At 24.2% G+C, this 18,645-nt stretch overlaps 2 protein-coding genes across 23 annotated transcripts in view; one reads left to right on the top strand and one right to left on the bottom strand.

Annotated features, from left to right (window-relative positions):
- LOC102678847 (histone-lysine N-methyltransferase 2C-like) overlaps positions 1-5,564 on the top strand; it is a 30,410-nt gene extending 24,846 nt beyond the window's left edge. For 17 of the 20 annotated variants that reach the window (XM_031510557.1, XM_031510556.1, XM_031510555.1 and 14 more), the window contains 9 exons: positions 275-715; positions 1,166-1,442; positions 1,523-1,782; positions 1,855-2,072; positions 2,410-2,790; positions 2,894-3,244; positions 3,339-4,304; positions 4,654-4,836; positions 4,916-5,564. In XM_031510557.1, the coding sequence (XP_031366417.1) occupies positions 275-715; positions 1,166-1,442; positions 1,523-1,782; positions 1,855-2,072; positions 2,410-2,790; positions 2,894-3,244; positions 3,339-4,304; positions 4,654-4,836; positions 4,916-5,008 (3,170 nt within the window). In that variant the 3' untranslated portion in view covers positions 5,009-5,564. The remainder of the gene's footprint in view (positions 1-274; positions 716-1,165; positions 1,443-1,522; positions 1,783-1,854; positions 2,073-2,409; positions 2,791-2,893; positions 3,245-3,338; positions 4,305-4,653; positions 4,837-4,915) is intronic. The other 3 variants (XM_031510559.1, XM_031510558.1, XM_031510567.1) reach the window with 3 other exon arrangements.
- Positions 5,565-7,633: 2,069 nt separating this feature from the next.
- Positions 7,634-18,645, bottom strand: part of LOC102678535 (PH and SEC7 domain-containing protein 1-like) — a 43,053-nt gene continuing 32,041 nt past the window's right edge. Inside the window, exons 5-12 of one of the 3 annotated variants that reach the window (XM_006615829.2) lie at positions 16,888-17,081; positions 16,062-16,254; positions 15,004-15,173; positions 14,149-14,365; positions 13,421-13,565; positions 12,951-13,094; positions 11,815-11,990; positions 7,634-7,751 (exon numbers count right to left, since the gene is read on the bottom strand). In XM_006615829.2, the coding sequence (XP_006615892.1) occupies positions 7,730-7,751; positions 11,815-11,990; positions 12,951-13,094; positions 13,421-13,565; positions 14,149-14,365; positions 15,004-15,173; positions 16,062-16,254; positions 16,888-17,081 (1,261 nt within the window). In that variant the 3' untranslated portion in view covers positions 7,634-7,729. Of the gene's footprint in view, positions 7,752-10,812; positions 11,991-12,654; positions 12,816-12,950; positions 13,095-13,221; positions 13,319-13,420; positions 13,566-14,148; positions 14,366-15,003; positions 15,174-16,061; positions 16,255-16,887; positions 17,082-18,645 lie in introns of those variants that run through there. The other 2 variants (XR_421800.2, XM_031510554.1) reach the window with 2 other exon arrangements.

The following is an 18,645-nucleotide window of genomic DNA, read 5'->3' as shown; positions in this document are numbered from 1 at the left end:
ATTTAAAACTTATACATTATATTATAATATTCATATTATATGTAAATATAGATGTTTATTATTATTATTATATATATACTTATCTTTATAAATTTTATGAATTTAATTTTTTATTTCTGATAATATTATTTGATAATTTTCTATATAAGATATATCTAAAAATAAAAATTTATTTAAGAATAATAAATTTGTTAGAATAATAAATATAATGTATTACTTGTATAAAAATAAGAATATAATTTGTTTAAGTGCATATATAATTTTATCTTTGTAGATCTCAAGAAAATGAAAAGGCGACAGTATCAACAGAAACGGAAGCAAAGCCAGGGAAAGGACGCGACGGCAGCAACTCAAAAAAAGCGTGCTAGGAAAGTATCCCGTTTAGACGAGGATTATGACACGTTCATTGACAATTTAATGGCACAATTACGACAGCTTCAACCAATGGCAGTATTAGAACCACTTCTAGGTAGAAATTATGGCGTTTGTCCTATCTTTGGCTCGGGAGACCTGTCGAAAATCAGCAGTCAGAAGGATTATAATACCAGAACAGGTGATTTAATCGGTTCATATGGATCTGCTACATTACCAGGTGTATCTGATCATTATAATACTCAACCGTTTGGTGAATTGGAACCTTTACCACATCAACAACCCGCTTCTACTCAAAGAGGATTTTATGATCAAGAATTTCCACCTCTTAAATTGGACGATTGTAAGTATTTCTATAAAAATGAAAGAAAGAAATGGATTTGGAAAATGCTTTAATATATTAAATATTGAAATAAATTCTATTTAAAAACTGTTAATAATAATAATATTTTCTTTATGACCCTATAAAATTAACATATGAAATTAATTGTAAATATTACACTTTAATGAAGTAAATAAATAGTATAAGAAATAGTATAAAGAAAAAATTTTTTACAATTTCACATAATATTTCATATTGTTGCCGATTGTTTAATACAAAAAAATTATTGTAACTCATAATTAGTGAATTTTAATATAAAAATTATTAATATTTAATATAATGGTTTTTAATATGCTTAAAACAAATGAAAACAAATGTGTGATCTGAGTCCATTTTTTCTTCAGTTTCTATTATAATTTATTTTATTTCTTAGATAGAAATCTAATAATAATATAAATATTAAATTTTTAGCCGACGATAAAAAAGAAAATTCCTTATCAATGAATCGCGATGTGGATTCCCCTGATACAATAGTCAGTTCATCTTCACCAGAATGCGTTATTCCAGAATTTATACATCGATTTCCTGGTTTAAGATTGATTGAAGAAGAATCGGATGAGGAATCAGATTGGTTGAAAAGAGTATCACCTGTAATACCTTTAATATCACCGATACCAATTAGATTAAAACCAACTTATATCGGTAAAGATATCGCCAAACAGGATAAAGAGAATTTAGGAATACCACGGTATGAAACAAAATTTTTTCATATTCATATATATATATATATTTTATATAAACTGAAAATATTTTTAATAATTAAAATAGACTTGGAAAATCACCTCCAATACCTTTAAGAGATGGCAATGTAACAGTTACATTAACATTGAATAGTCAGGCTGCAGATGACATAATGGGAGTACTTAAAGATTTGGCTAATATTTTAAATATTGCTCCTCCTACTGGTTACCAGATAGTAGAACGTACTACTACTCCCCCTAGTCAAAAATTAGGTCTTTATAGAATCAAGGGAAAAGATGGTAAAGAGGGAGGTGTGTATTTTTATCCCATAAAAATAACTAAGAAAGGTTTTTATTTATTTATTTACTTTTTTATTATAAACGAGTAAAAGATATTATAATATATATCTAAATTTTCAGCTCCAATTGATATACAAAGTATTTTAAATGGCGCTGCGAAATTCTGTCGTCATTGCGATGTTGTGATATTGAATAGCTTGATAAGAAAGAAAGTATCTGATTTACCATTTTTAAGCAAAGAAGAGGCTGAACCCGGCGATGAGTTATGTTTCTGTTCAGCAGCCTGTTACATGCAATTTGCTCTCATGCATAGAACACCTTTGAATACACAAGATAAGGTAATCATATTATATGTTATGCAATAATATTATATATTATAAAATATTTAATATATAAAATATATTATATTTAATATGTATAATATATTTGTTGGGTATCTTTAGAGAATCAATTAATTATTTATTATGTTAAATAATTTAAGTTAGTGTTAGTTAAAATGAAAGCGAAACAGAATGAGATAACAGTGTGGAGATAGTTATTTTCTATTCTATTTTATTTTCCTTTCATTTTATTTAATTCAAACAAATTGCTTAAATAAATAAATAAATAAATAAATAAATCTTAAATAATTTTGTATAATTTTATGTAAACAATTTAATATATTTTTTTTATTAGGCTGCAACAATAGTAGACCACTTATGTCATAACAAGATAGATACTAAGGTATTGGATGACGATTTCAAAAAAGGGAAAAAATATGTGATCAAACAACCGATTGATCATATTGAAAGTATGGAAGTCGATCAAACAGAAAAGGAAACAGAAATTAAGATAAAAACAGAAAAAGAAGAACATGATATTTTTGAGGCAAAGGAAGAAATCACAGAAGAAAAACGGGCAAAAAAACATTCAGTTACAGAAGAATCTCTAACTGAATTGACTGAACCACAACCACCTGCGAAAGTATGGAGAGGTTTACGATATAAGACGTGGTCTGTTGGCTTAATGCAACCTACAACAAAATACAAAAAACCAACAGACAAAGAAATCACGGAGGTATGAATAAAAATACTTTTAAAAATAAAATTTAAATATATATAATATTTAAATAAGATTTATAATATAAAAGAAAAAATATATTTATAAAATTTTTTTATAGATGCTTTTCCGTATGGGAGTAACCGTAATACCTGCTAAGGCGGAAGATAGTCGACGATGCATGTTTTGTCACAGTCAAGGTGATGGTACAGCCGATGGTCCTGCTAGATTACTTAATTTTGACGTTGACAAATGGGTGCATTTAAATTGTGCTCTTTGGTCGGAAAATGTATATGAAACTGTAAATGGTGCCTTGATGAATCTCGATACTGCTTTGCAACATAGTCTTGTATTAAATTGTATTGTTTGCGAGAAACCAGGAGCTACTGTAAAATGTTTTAAAATGCGCTGTACTAATGTATACCACCTTGGCTGCGCTGTTAAAGATGGCTGTGTTTTTTATAAAAATAAGGTAAATATCATCATAAGAATATATATTAAATACCAAATTCAAAGAATTTAATATTTAGTGCATTTATTATAATAAATGTATTATTTTATTTTAGAGTACCTATTGCTCTCAACATGTACAAAAAAACGAAAAAGATAACGAACTAACTACACTTTCTGTCTATAGAAGAGTGTATGTCAATCGTGATGAGAATAGACAAGTTGCAGCTGTGATGCATCATTCGGAACATAATCATCTGCTTAGAGTCGGAAGTCTGATATTTTTAAGTGTCGGACAACTGCTCCCACACCAGCTCGCCAATTTCCACACACCAAATTATATATATCCAGTTGGATACAAAATTGTCAGATTTTATTGGAGTATGAGACGGCCAAATAAACGCTGCCGATATGTGTGTTCTATCCATGACGTTTCTGGTCGACCCGAATTTCGTGTTCTAGTACAAGAACCTTTACAAGAAGACGTTGAATTGCGTGACGCCACTCCTCGCGCTGTCTGGAGCAGAATCCTTGAACCTCTTGCTGAGTTACGAAGATCGACGCATAGTGTCCAGCTATTTCCGCGTTATGTTTCTGGCGAAGATTTATTTGGACTTACTGAACCAGCGGTCGTTCGTGTTCTCGAAAGTCTTCCAGGCATTGAAACTTTAACCGATTATAGATTTAAATACGGCCGAAATCCCTTATTAGAATTACCGTTAGCGATTAATCCTACTGGCAGCGCGAGAACGGAAGCTCGTTTACGAAATCAACTTCCTTGGAAAAGGCCACACACACAGCGCACAGGTTCTTCAGCTCGAGCAGCCTTCGTTCCAACTGCAACTGTTGCTGGAGAAGTGGCATGTCCTTATTCGAAACAATTTGTTCATTCTAAGAGTTCTCAGTACAAAAAAATGAAGCAAGAGTGGCGGAACAATGTATATTTAGCACGTTCTAAAATCCAAGGTTTAGGATTGTATGCTGCACGTGATTTGGAGAAACATACAATGGTCATTGAATACATTGGAGAAATTATTCGTACTGAATTGGCCGAGACGAGAGAAAAGCAATATGAAGCAAGGGTATGTTTCTATTTGATTTATTATTATATTATCTTACTGTATATTATTTTATCTACAAATTCATGTTACGTTAAAAAACAATATTATAAATAATTTAGTATATAATAATAAAATAGCAATTTATAGTTTATTATATAATTTATAATTTAAGATATCTTTAATAATTTTATTGTTTTTTTCAATATATATTATATGTTGTATTTTTCTATTGTATGTATATTCAATTTTGTATTCAATATGTATTATACATAATATTAAGATAAATAATAATAATTTATTTGTTTATGGTATTACAATCATAATTTAATCTTAATAATAGAAATAAATTTTAGAAACATATTTATTGCAGAATCGTGGTATTTATATGTTTCGTTTGGATGAAGAAAGAGTAGTCGATGCAACATTGTGTGGAGGTCTCGCAAGATATATCAATCACTCTTGTAACCCGAATTGTGTCGCTGAAATTGTTGAGGTCGAACGTGATCTTAGAATCATAATCTTTGCAAAACGAAGAATCTCACGTGGCGAGGAGGTACATCTTTTTTTTATTTAACAAGTTATTTGTATATAATTGATGTTAAACAAAGAATTTACATTATTGTTTTTTGCAGCTGGCATATGATTACAAATTCGATATTGAAGATGACCAGCATAAGATAGCATGCGCATGTGGCGCGCCTAACTGCCGCAAGTGGATGAACTAAAGCTCGATCCACCGTTGTTATTGTTACTACGTTATTGGGTAGGTTTTACATGAAGAAAAAATTATATATATATACATATAAAAATATATATATATATAATAGACACATTATTTAATTTGTAAAGTGCCATTGCAGTTTGACTAATTGATTCATAGTGAAGTTGGTGCTATGCCATCACAACATTCCTCCAAAGTTGTACAATATTAGTTTTACTTTACAAAACATAGAAAAACATTGATCGCTTGTATATTACGGACATTCTTTAAAAACACGACACACATTGCGAAAAAAAAATTTTATGAGTCGTGTGTATGTATACAGGAAATTTGTATCTTTGTATGTTGAATAGAGTCAACATTTAGTTGACCAATATTGTAATATAAATCGTTTATTAATTATTATTGCATATACATTGCACTGTATCTGTACATAAGTAGAGATCCATGTTATTTTGAATCACCAGATGAATTATGTAAAGTAACAGTATCTAATTTAGAATTATATACAATTATAACTATTTCATTATATGATAATAAATCCGTACAAAATCTACTGATCTATTTCGTTTTTGTAAATACCTTTTTTTGTGAATTTCGATTTATTAGTGTTTAATAGGTAAATTGTATTCATTATTCAATTTAAAATCTTTTATCGTGATAAATATCAACTTTAAATTCTCAGATTATTTATGCTTTTAAATTCAGCAAAAATTTCAAAGAAAAAATATTCTTCCATTGTGTTAAAATAATTTTTTTTGTATAATTTATACATAAATTGCAAATTTATGTATACAAATAATGTATATATTATATTTTTATTAAAACTATAAAGATTTTAAAATACTTAACATTAATATAATGCAATCATATAATGTAAAATAGATAAATTTATTCTTTACATTACATATTCATATATATCTATAAATCAAATTTTTAAGATACAATTTTGTACTGTAATATTTCTGATATTGACTTTAATATTTTATTTATCATGTAACAAAAGAAATATTTAAGAAATTGTACATTGCATTTAGTTTGTTTAATTTGTAACAGAAAGAGGTATAAGGAGAATATAATTTAAGGTGAAAAAAAGAACACAAAACGAGAACGGATCATGTTTACAATTTTATTTTCGTAATTGTAAAATAATATTTACAAAGCAATATATATTTCATGTACACAAAGTACATAGTCGTTTTTCAAGTTTTGATTAGTGTATAAGAAAGAAATACAACAAAACTAAAATAATATGTACAATGAGTATTTAACTGTAAGAATATATCACGATTACAGAACAAATATGTCTGATGAAATCTTTGAAATACTTATTAATTATGTAATTAAATAAGAAAAAAGGAAGCAAAAAAGAGTAAAAAATTGGGAAAAATTTCAATAAGCTTTTTGTATTTGTAAATGAAATACGCAAGCATTTGTATGAATGATTTTGAAATAAATCAGAAAAAGAGCAATATGATAAACGCAGTATGCAAAAATATGCAATAATATACAAAAAAAGCGAATAAAAATGTAATCGATGAAAATATATAAGTAAATGCGAAAAAAAAAAATACATTGTAAGAAAAATGTATTTTTTAAATGCGATTCTTTGGCATTTATGCACGATACAATTAGGCGGTCTAAACATTACAATACACAATGTGATCTATGTACAATTTAAAAACTATCACCTTAAGCGTAAAAGTAAGTATGAAGACAAGGTATGACGCTTACAAAAAATTTGTGTATACTTTTATCGACGATTTAAATAGCAATATTGCGTTTGTAAAATTTGCTATATATAAAAACCGGCTTTCCGCAGATTTTGTAAATTCATACTCAATTGGTATATACTGCGCGGTTAAACATATATTCTTATTGTATATTGTATATTCTTTCTGATGCGATGATTCATCTAGCGAGGATTTTTTAAATATTTTATGTAACAAAAAAAGAAATAATGAGAAAAAAAAAGAAAAAGCTTTAATACGTTGAGCGATATTTTTTGTTTTTAATATATAATACAATTATAATGGCATCCAACTCATCCTCAACTTCATGTATTATTAAATTTTATAGTTGATAGTGTATTTACGTAAAAATATTTTATTCAATAATTCCTCAACGTAATGCTTAAGTTTCTTTAATAGATATAACAAATGATTTTCAAGAATAGTTTAGATACTTTTTTCATATTTTTTCTTCTCAAATTTTATCTTTTTCAGAGATTAATTAGAAAATCTTCGTTAGGTAAGACTTAATCGGTGACATTAATACCAGTTTGTAATTAAATCTTGAGGCATGTCTTAATTTTAAAAATTAAGTTGTAATAAACTTGTTTGCTGATAATCTGACAATATGACTTTGTTTCTTTAAAAAACTTAACTCAAATTAAATGTTTTATTCAACTTAATTAAAATAAAAGTATTCTATTATGAAAATTTAAATCTTTAATAAGTTCTATAATAATGAAAAATAATATTGCAAAATTTTTAATTCTTTAATTCTTACAATATTTTTCAATATTATGTTAATTCACATCTGATATTTTAATAATTCTTTTAATATTTTTTCTCTTAGTAAAAGAAAATATTTAATAATTTAATAAGGTAATAGATAGGAACAAATATGTTCTATCTTTGATAAGTTTTTATTTAAAAAAAAGAATAAATACGTTACTTCTGTGCATGTTGAAACAATTTTGATGATGGTCTGCTTTCTTCATTCATGATGATACTGGCTCAATCCTGTTGCATGCAATAAATTAATAAAATCATTAAATGAATATCAATTAATATATACAATAAAAGTAAAATTCAAACAAATATATTTAAATTAATGATAAGAATATAATAAAATTAATGATAAGGGTGAAGAAAAAATAATTATTATTAAGAATTCATTTTTGCATATTAATATTTACAACTAAATTTAAAATCTATACTTAATATCCATAAAGATCCATAAAGATTTATTTTTAGATTTGTTTTACAAAATTTAAGTTAAAATCATTTATTATAATTTGTTAAATTAATAAAAGAATCATAATATATAAAGTTCTTATTTTAATTATAATAATTATTGGCAGAAATTTTTAATTTCAGAATTTTCTTAAAAAATTTTGAAATCAATCCATTTTTATCTTATATATTTAATATATTTAAATTTTGAATTTTTGAAAATATCACATATAGAGAATTAAATATTATTTTTAATAAAATTATTTTATCAATATATATTTTATAATGTTCACATATAAGAAATTTTATTGATATGCTAATAATATAATTTTAAATACATGAAATTCAAATACATAAAAAAAATCAAAGAAAATAAAATAAATTGTATAGGATTTATAGATCATACAATGACTATTATTAAGAACAATATTAATTTTTTTGTGTAATATTGTTCACAATAATGTCATAACTATACATTATGATAATATTAATAATACATGCAGTTATTTTTTTACAAATAATATAAAAGATAAAATATAATATAAACATAATATAAACATAATATATTAATTCTTAAAAATACAATTAATATTGTGTATAGTATATATTGAAAATACTACACATGCATAATAAAAATAGGCATTGTACAATATTAATAAGATGCATTCTAAAATGTGAGTACATATATTATATTAATACCTACTAGTATTTGAAATTCAGGGATTTATATATAAAATTTGCAAACATAATTTGGAGACTGTTATATAATTTGAAGACTGTTTATCTTTATTGCCATTAGCTTTATATAGTTTATAATAATCATTATATTATCCACATATAATACAGTTTTATTTACAAGGGATCTAGTGTACACTATGATTAGATGTAGTGAACAACTTTTTAAGAACAATATAAATGAATGATGTTTAATAAATAGTAAATAGATAATCAAAGCGACTATCTACAATCAAAATACAAAAATAATGAAATAGAGTTTACTTATTTATACTTAAAAATTAATGTATTCATAAATACTAAGCAGCAACATGATTTACAGGAACCATATCTAAAAATGCTAATTCGACTAGTCAATGAACAGATTTATTTTGATATCCTATAAAAAAAATTTTATTGGAATGTTTGTAATTTATAATATAAATATACTAAATATTTATATAATATAATTATACTAAAAAACTAAACTTCATTTAATATAATTCAAAATCATGTATTTTGATTTCTTTTTTTTTCTAATTAAAAAATATGAAATTAATAGGTTCTAATACTGCTTTTCCAAGAGTATAGAATATCGCTTGATTAAATTCAGACTATTAGCATAAAATAATTACGTAACACTTGTATGTGCTTTTTAATCGATAACGAAGTTTTCTTTTATATTATTATATTTAATAATTATTATTACAACATATTTACAATGTATAAACAGTTCAAAACAATTTTAATTTTTCAAATATATTAGTATATCAAAGGTTAAAGATTTGCTACAGAACATACAAATTTTTATTTTGTACATTTTAATAAATATTATTTCTTAAAAAACAATTATGTTTGAAAAAACATTCAATCTGTTACGTAATACATTCTATGCGAAAAAAATTGTATACATATATATGCATATAAATATACATACATGTATATATATATATGTTACTGGATAGTTTACCTTAAAAAGGCTATATAATAATTTCGATAATTTGCTACTTTATTATGCATCTAAACGTAAAATCGGAATAGATTAGAATAGAAGATGAGGCCTTACGGTCTTTATTTGGTTATTATTTTCAATTAATATCGAGAAACGAAAGATTCGATTTCTCTTATGATTTTTTTTTTCTCTTTTTTTTTTTTTCATTTTTATCATCATCGTTATTAATTAAACTATCGTAATGATGTAGTTTTTTTCGTATCAACCAATTTATTAAAATTCGTCAAAAACAACAATGCGATCACAGAAAAAACATGTATCGATCACCTGTACAAATCAATCGTACAAAACACAAAAAAATTTGGATATGCGAATGAAATGGAATAATACAGAGATACGAATTCGTGATAAATATATCAAATATAAAAATATATCATACATTTACGAATGTAAAATGGCTGATACATAATTTTATTATAACTGAACATTTTTTTTGAGTTGCGCGCCTAATTGATTTTTTTTTATCCAGTCTTAAATTTTATTATATATTATCATATTTTAAATTCTTTTCCAATGTATAATTATCTTCATTATAATAAACAAAGTAAAAACTGATATCATGGAAAAAAACGCCATTCTTATAATTTTTCTTTAACTTTTATTTATTTTTATTTTTTTCGTTCTCAATTTATTTCAATTAGAAAATAAATATATCTATTTAGACTTTAAATAAATAATCAACAATATGCAAAATATCTTAGAATTTGCGAAATATCAATTTTTTTCTAATATATATTAATAATCTATAAAAATTCTGTTTTCATATATTTCTTCAACTAATAATAAGAAGATTGATACAATAAATAAAAAACAATGGAAGTGATTGATCATGGAAATATATCGATAATAGTCTATTGTTACATTCTATTCTAGAATAAGCACCACACAAAATCAAAAAAAAAAAATATAAAAGAGAAAAAAAAAAGGAAATGCATTCAAATAACAGTTTTTAAATTTTCTCAATAAAATAATTGCAAAAAAAGCGGATATATTACTTCGCATTACCACTAAATACCCGATATAACTAAATAGTTAAATATTTGTTATAAAATTGTTAGCAGCGAACTAAAAGCGGAAAGCATAAGAAGATGCTCATGTAAGATATTTTTCTTTTTTTTTTTATACGAAGACAGACACAGTTTAGTATAGCAACAAAGTATCATACAATTTGTTTATTTCTGTGAGATGATTTTACAATTTCGTTTTAAAGTCATTTCTATACAATATATATTATTAATACAGAAAAATTTGATCAAATTTTACAATACATTTAAAAATTGTTATATGCTCATTATCTTTTATACAATAGATACTTAATTTGAAATTAATGGTCACAATATGTCTATTTTTTCTTTACGATATAGTAAATGATATCATTCAATATTCGAACACCATATGTTTGTTTCTATCCTTTATATTCGTTGAAATATTGTTCTATACATAACTGGTCTTATCTTCAGTCAAGGCACGAATTTTGAATCGGGCCTTGCCAAATTTTTGTCAACGAGTTAACAATCTACTTGGGTATAATTAGTGAACCATTTACACTATATTATTGAGTTAGGTGCGAACCCTGATCCAGTCACCAATTTGACGGTATCGAATGAGCGCTTAGAACAGCAGCATTATATGCTCAATTATATGCAAACTATTGATAAATATGGCACTTGAATAATGATAATATTTAATATTAATTCAAATATTTTATTTAAAAAAGTAAAATAATATTAAAATAATATTAATAATATTAAGAATTAAATAATAAAAAAATAGTTTAACAAAGAAAATTAAAATCGCTGCTGTAATTAGAGCACCTTACGAATGCTAGCACTATCGGTATTTTTTTTAATGGCCGCTGATAAATTTACGATTAAATATAGTAAAAGAGAATGGTGAGTACATGATACGATAAAGTACAGTACTTAACAAGTGATGCATCGGATACATCGTTATTTTTTCATTAATATTCTCTTCTAAATTTCAGCTGTTCCTATTGCCTGCATATGCAGGTCAGATTAGACCACACATGCTGAAAAGACACCCATCACACGTCAACCAATGTCCCCGCCGTAGTCCTGACCATTTAGCAGATTACGGTTGTAAATGGCAGCCCTGTAACTGTACCTATTTATGGCTGGTCGATCAGGAACAGGTGGTGGTACCAGTGCAACATCTGAATTCAACAAAGTTCCGCTTCCCTCATCCACCTCGCCAATACTGCTCTCAACTAACGATGGTTCCACTTCCGTAAAAGCCAACCTGGATCGTAATAGGTATGCGTATGTTTTATACCTCTTAAGCTGAAATGATAAAGTGACAAAATTTATTTATTAATTTTGAATTATATAAAATAGATTATAAAAATTAAAGAAATTTCGTTATAGAACTCAATTTATTCGAATTCTATTTATAAGAATAAAATTTTAAATAGCAGATTATTAATTCAATAATTTAATAATTATAAAAAGAAATTCCAAGAATTTATTTTTATTCCAATATTTTTTATTTTCATATACAATAGATGTTACAATTTTATAAAATTTGAAATATTTAAATTATTATTGAAATTAAATGAATCAATTATTATTATAATGAATTGATAAAATTATGTAAATTATTATTTTTCTTATTGAATTTAGATAAAAAAAATCTAAATATTTTATTTAATATGATTAAATTTTAGAACGGAGAATTCTAAACATTTTTTATTGAATTTCAAATAAAAATAATATTATTTACTGCATTAAAGAATTATATTACTGGAATAATTAAACAATGTGGATAATATAAAGGAAATCAACTATATTTTAATTTAAAAACGATATAAATAGATTTGTTTTTCAATCAATAGTGAATAGATGTACTGACTGGAAATAAAAAGACAATATAAGAAAAAAATATAAGAACTGCACTTTGATATTAAACTTATATAAATGGTTATGAATGGAAAACCATAAAATATACCATGGTGAAAGTATCACGTTCTTCTACTCTTTGCAAATTTTGTTTTTCTCATTGAATGTTAAGTAACTTGCTCCGATTCGATAAAACATGAGATCCATAGAGTATAGGAAATGCAAAACAATTTTATTGCATAATAAGAATTTACTTCTACATCTCACTTACTGAAACATCAAATTAATTAAACTATAATCACAGATTTCTTTTAAATAATATTATAAATTCCAATTTTCTTTTTTTTCTTTTCTTTTAAATACATACATATAAAATAATATTTATTATTTATTATTATATATTACCTCATGATGTAAATAAGCATCTTTTTCCTTATAATTCTGTACAGTAAGAGCTTTAGCTCCTCTCTCAGGCGGATGTCGTCTGTGCTCTTCCAATTCAGCTTCCAATTTGCTCACTCTCTCCTCATGGTCCCGTAATTGTTCTCTCTGATAACACGTCAAAAAAATCCAACAAACTGTCATTATTGCGCAATCTTCTTGAGAAGAAAAAAAAATCAACGAAACAAAATCTATCTTTCTACTTTGTTCATTTAAATTGGTATATTTTAATACGTTTGTACACTACACTCCGACGGTTCTAATTCTGGTGTCCGTATCTCGAGTACGAGAACTTAGAGAACGGAGTTCGCTTCGGGAATAGTGGAGGAAGGCTTGCAAATAAAGAAACAATGAAGACAGATTATATTCGTTTGCGTGACTGAACAGAAGAAACCACTTTTCTTAATCTTTTTTATCTTGTGAACATTACTTACAGGAGATAATTTCGTGTGGCTGCACGGAAGCAGAGGTCGTTGAAACTTTCGCTGTGAACCAACAGCGCCTGCTAATGGTTGACAAGAAAAACTGGCACACACGAAATTAATCGTGTCAATCCACGATTGCAATTCTTTGGAATCACTGAAAATTCACCTTATAATTTTAATCACTTATAATGAATAAAATCATAAAATTAATAAAAAAATAAATGAATGATATTAAAAATATAATAACATTATAAAATATATATGCGATATATTTAAATTCAGAATCAATCTAATTTATTATCTCTAAGTTATTAAATATAACTTTAGTATATTCTAAAAAATTAAAATATTTAAATAAAAAAAAATTGAATTGCATTAAATTTCTGATATTTATATATTTTATGAACAATATTTTATATTAATTAATTTATTATTAATTTAATTTTATATATAATTTTATTTAATATAGAAAGTGAAACTTTGTTTTAATCATAATAAAAAATGCAAGTCATTATATACATAAACTTGAGTATCACATTCATTAATGCCACTATTTTTAGTTTAAACTGTTTAATTCTTGGTATATTTTTTTTTCATTTAATATAATATATATTATAATTAATAATGTAATATAAGAAATAATAACATAATAATAATATTATAATTATTATAATATTATATTTTACACAATTTTAAAAAAACCAATGATTAATAAAAAATATTTTTATTATAATTACCTTGTTTGGAAAAGATACTCTGCTTGATCAGCAGTTTGTAACCTAAACACATGTTCCTTCTTCGTATAGTCAGATGCTTTAGTAGCTAACGCATGATGAATGCGTATCGCATTATGCAAACTATCATTACGGAAGCCATGTTCGTCTTTGTGCAAGTATAATACAAGTTCCCTCAATGTACAATAATACATCTTCCAACCACGTTTCCCAAATGGTGCTGAAAAGATTTAAAAATATTGATATTTTATTATAATATAATATATTACACATATTGTTAATTAAATATATTATTATTGATAAAATATTTCTAAACAAGTTTATATTTAGAAATATATTATGATTATTAATATTAATTTTGAAAATAAAATTTTATAATTTATCTAAAAAAATTATAAAATAAAATTTATAATCAACTAATAATCGAGGAAAAAATACTAATCAAATAAAATTGAATTCAATGTATAGATAACTAAAATTAATTTTGAATTGATTAAATGTTTTATGGAATTTATTTTTAATTATTTAATTATAATTTTAATGAATTAATTAATACTTATTTTTATTTTAATATAATAAATCCATATATGTACTTTTTTCAAAATAATCTGGTGCTGTTTTATCATTATAATAAATATTATATAATGATCCACATAATATTAATAATATTAATAATTTATTGGTAAAATTGTCATAAAACAGAAAAGTATTTGAATTTAAAATTACTTATTAGAAACAAATAAATCTAAAAACACTGAATTAATTATAGTTTAAATAATTGTAATAATGTAAGTAACAATTGTAAATAATTGTAATCTATATATAAATTAAATGTCAATAGAATCATAAAATATATACTTTTCTTTCCGTTGGAATCGAAGCAACATTTCCGCATAACATATCCCTTTTTGAACTCTGTAGCACCTGTAACATTTGGCACATCAAGAAATGGATTTCCGGTACCCGATATTGCTGGACCGTCACCCTGTTGGATTGCTTGATTCGCAGTTTCATCCCCTTCCTCATCTCTAAATAATAAAAAATTTTCATATCCATAAACAATTTATGAATATAATTCAATTATTTACAATATTTTCATCATAATTATAATTCATATAATTAAAAATATATAAATTTGTTATCTTTTTATTCTTCATTTTTTAAGTATTATCAGTTCTATCAGTTAAAATTATGAAAATATAATCTTTGTTTGTATATTGTTTAAATTTAGAATTTTATTTAAATATTTAAAAATATTAAAAATAAAAATTAGAATTATATAAATTATAAATTACATACTTAAAATTCAAAATAAAAGTTACAAAGATGTGTAAGATGCACGCACGCGCGCACTACCCACTTCCCCCCACACACACAAAACAAATATCAACAAACAAATCACAACAAAAATAACTGCAACAATATTTCATAATTTAATTAAATGCAAGTAATTTTTCTGCAATATATATTAATAAGAAATAAATATTCATATCAATTGCATAATATGTACAATAAATATTGTAATGGATAAAATTTCAATCTATTAAATAAAAATAAATTCTACAATATTTTTTCACTATTTTCAAAAATTAATAAAAATAGTTTTTTTCTATAAATTTTTTAATTTTTTAAAATATATGGATTAAAAGTTTCAATCATTCAAGTTGAAATCATTTTTTCAATTATAATTATAATATCAAATTTTTTTATTAATTTGAAATAAATGTCATAAATATTATGAACAATTTTATTTGTTTTTACATAAATTTCTTAAATTAGCAAAATTCTAATCCTTTTTTTTAAATTTTTTAATTCTATAGAACATATTAATGAACATGTTATAAATATTTTGCTAAGTATTATATAGAAATTCGTAAAAAATGCTGCAAAAATTTAAAAAATGCAATCAAACTCACAAGGCCCATTCCAAAGGGAACGATTTAATAGCATTATATAGCTGTTTTAGCACCTCTCTAGGGAAGTTATCGCCATCGTTCAGTTCCGAGAGGTTTTCAATAAATTCGTTACACGACATCTTTCTACCAATATTCTGACCATGGAGATCGGTATTGAGCAGCATTATAGCACAAGTTAAAGTATGAACAGCATCTGAAATAAATACAATAAACAACGAATATAATATTAGACCATTAGTAGAAATATATCATAATTATAATATCATTATATGATAATAATGAATTCATTGTGGTAAAATTAGTATGTTTAATAAAATATATTTGCATATTAATTATTTTTAAAATAGTTTTTTTCGAAATCATATTAAATTATTCATTCTTTAAAACAATTTTAAAAATGATTTTATGGAATAGTTTTCATAATAATCTTTATTTACGTTATTTTTAATACCGTTAATATCAAAATATCTTATTTTTCTAAATAAAAAAAATCATTATGTGTTATATCTTGTGAATAAAAAAATCATTTTAATTCCATTTCTTTTACTAGCTAAAAATTATAATTCTTTAAAAAAAATTTTAATGATGTTAAGAATAACAAAATAATGATTTTGAAGACCATTGTATAAAATTATTTCTAAAATTGTAAAATTGCAGTAACCGAAATGCTTGGCATTGTATATATATAATACATATACATATACATAGCTTCTTAAAGGAAAGTAACCATAGTAATGCATTTCTTATATATATGGTTTATTTAACAAGTTTGCTAATTTTATTATCAGATCTCATATATATATATATTCATAAGGAATATATTTACCCTGAGAATTGAAAGCGCCCGGATTACAATCGAGAAATCTCTTGGAGAAATGTACAAGAACCCTCTCCCTTTCCTGGGTCTCCCCGGTCAAAGAGAACTGGGCAAGGAACTTTCTAAGAGCCACGTCCAGCGTGTCTCGATCGAAGTTGAAGTATCTCAAATATTCTTCGGCTACCGCTCTACTAAAATCGTTGCTGAAACCCAAATGGGATATCCATCATGTTAGACATGTCTCAACCAGTGAGATGCGAACAATTTCAAACATGATGAAGTAAATTTTGGAATCTAAGAATCTCTTCTATTGCATCATAATATGAAATTTGAGAAAGATGCATATACGAAATTGATACTGGGATATTATAAAAAGATTCTTTACGAATATATTATAGTAAAAAAAATTTAAACTAATAATTGATAAAACTGATAAAAGCATGATTTTAATTAAGACAGTTTTGACATCATAATATAATAATATAATATGACTAGGAAGTAATGAAATAATATTTCACTAATATGCTATTTACATAATAATGTGCGAGGAATGTATTTTCGTGGATTACTTCTGAAAAATCGATAAAGATCAAAACAAACGCAAAAGCTAATATATAAAAATATCGATTTCTATTAATTATAATTTATTTATTAATAATAAGTTATTAGGGCTTATTTATTTAAATTACATGAAGAAATAAAATAAAGCAATAGTATAATGGAGAAAAACTATTTTATTATTATTATATTTTATTATTTTATTATATATATATTTATAAATTTCTATTTTTTCTATTTCAAAGTAATCTTATTTTATTTCTATTTTATTTTATCTAACGTGAATTTATTGCTTATAACTTATATAAATAAACCTTAACTAAAATTTTAATATAGAGGAATATATTTTGTATATATATATCTAAAAATCTTTAAATATTTACTATATTTGCTGAAAAATTAATAAAAATTTAAAAAATCATTATTATATATAAATTTTATATATCTATACTATATTTTATATATCTATACTATAAAGAGATTAATGTAATTTATAATATATATTTTATTTAAAATGCAATTAAAATGCACTTCTTGATACTGAAGTTTTATTAGAAAATATTTTTAAATTTTTGAACAAAAGTAAAAATATAAATATAAATTGATCAATTAAAAACGAAGTTTTTAATATGCTTGACTAAGCATATAAATGATGATACATTAGTTTTCATTGTTTTCTAATATTATATGTTTTTAATTAATTATAAGATATGTTTTACTTACTTTTTCTCATACAATATAAATTTAATTAGCTTGATTATAAAAATTTTATTCTATATTAAAGTATTATATTCTATATTAATTAATTGAAAATTGCAAATATTTTACAACTTTTTCTATCGTTTATTTCATTTCTTGATCTTAATTTTCCGGAGAAACTTCATTTTCATTCAATCAAACTAAAAAATCCTATGGATTTAAGAGATGGATTAAGAAATCGTCACAGTTATTTAAAATTGCAATTATTTTATTTTTTCTCTATCTTTTTTTTTTTTCAATCTAACTCTTCAGAGAAAGTTTTACTTTTGTCAGTTAAGTTATAGATTCTATAAATTATAGAGTTACCGCAGTATTTGCAATGACTTTTATGCAGAGAAAGTATTACATAACTTTTCAATTTTGCAATGCTAATTTTTAATAAATGAAAAGGTACATGAAACATTGAAAAGATACAGAAATATCTTATTATAAAAAAAGAAATTAATAAAC

This window comes from Apis dorsata, unplaced genomic scaffold, assembly GCF_000469605.1.
Source record: "Apis dorsata unplaced genomic scaffold, Apis dorsata 1.3 scaffold_242, whole genome shotgun sequence".
Taxonomy (NCBI): Eukaryota; Metazoa; Arthropoda; class Insecta; order Hymenoptera; family Apidae; genus Apis; species Apis dorsata.
Note: the sequence above shows the minus strand (reverse complement) of the source record. Positions and strands in the feature narration are given on the sequence as shown.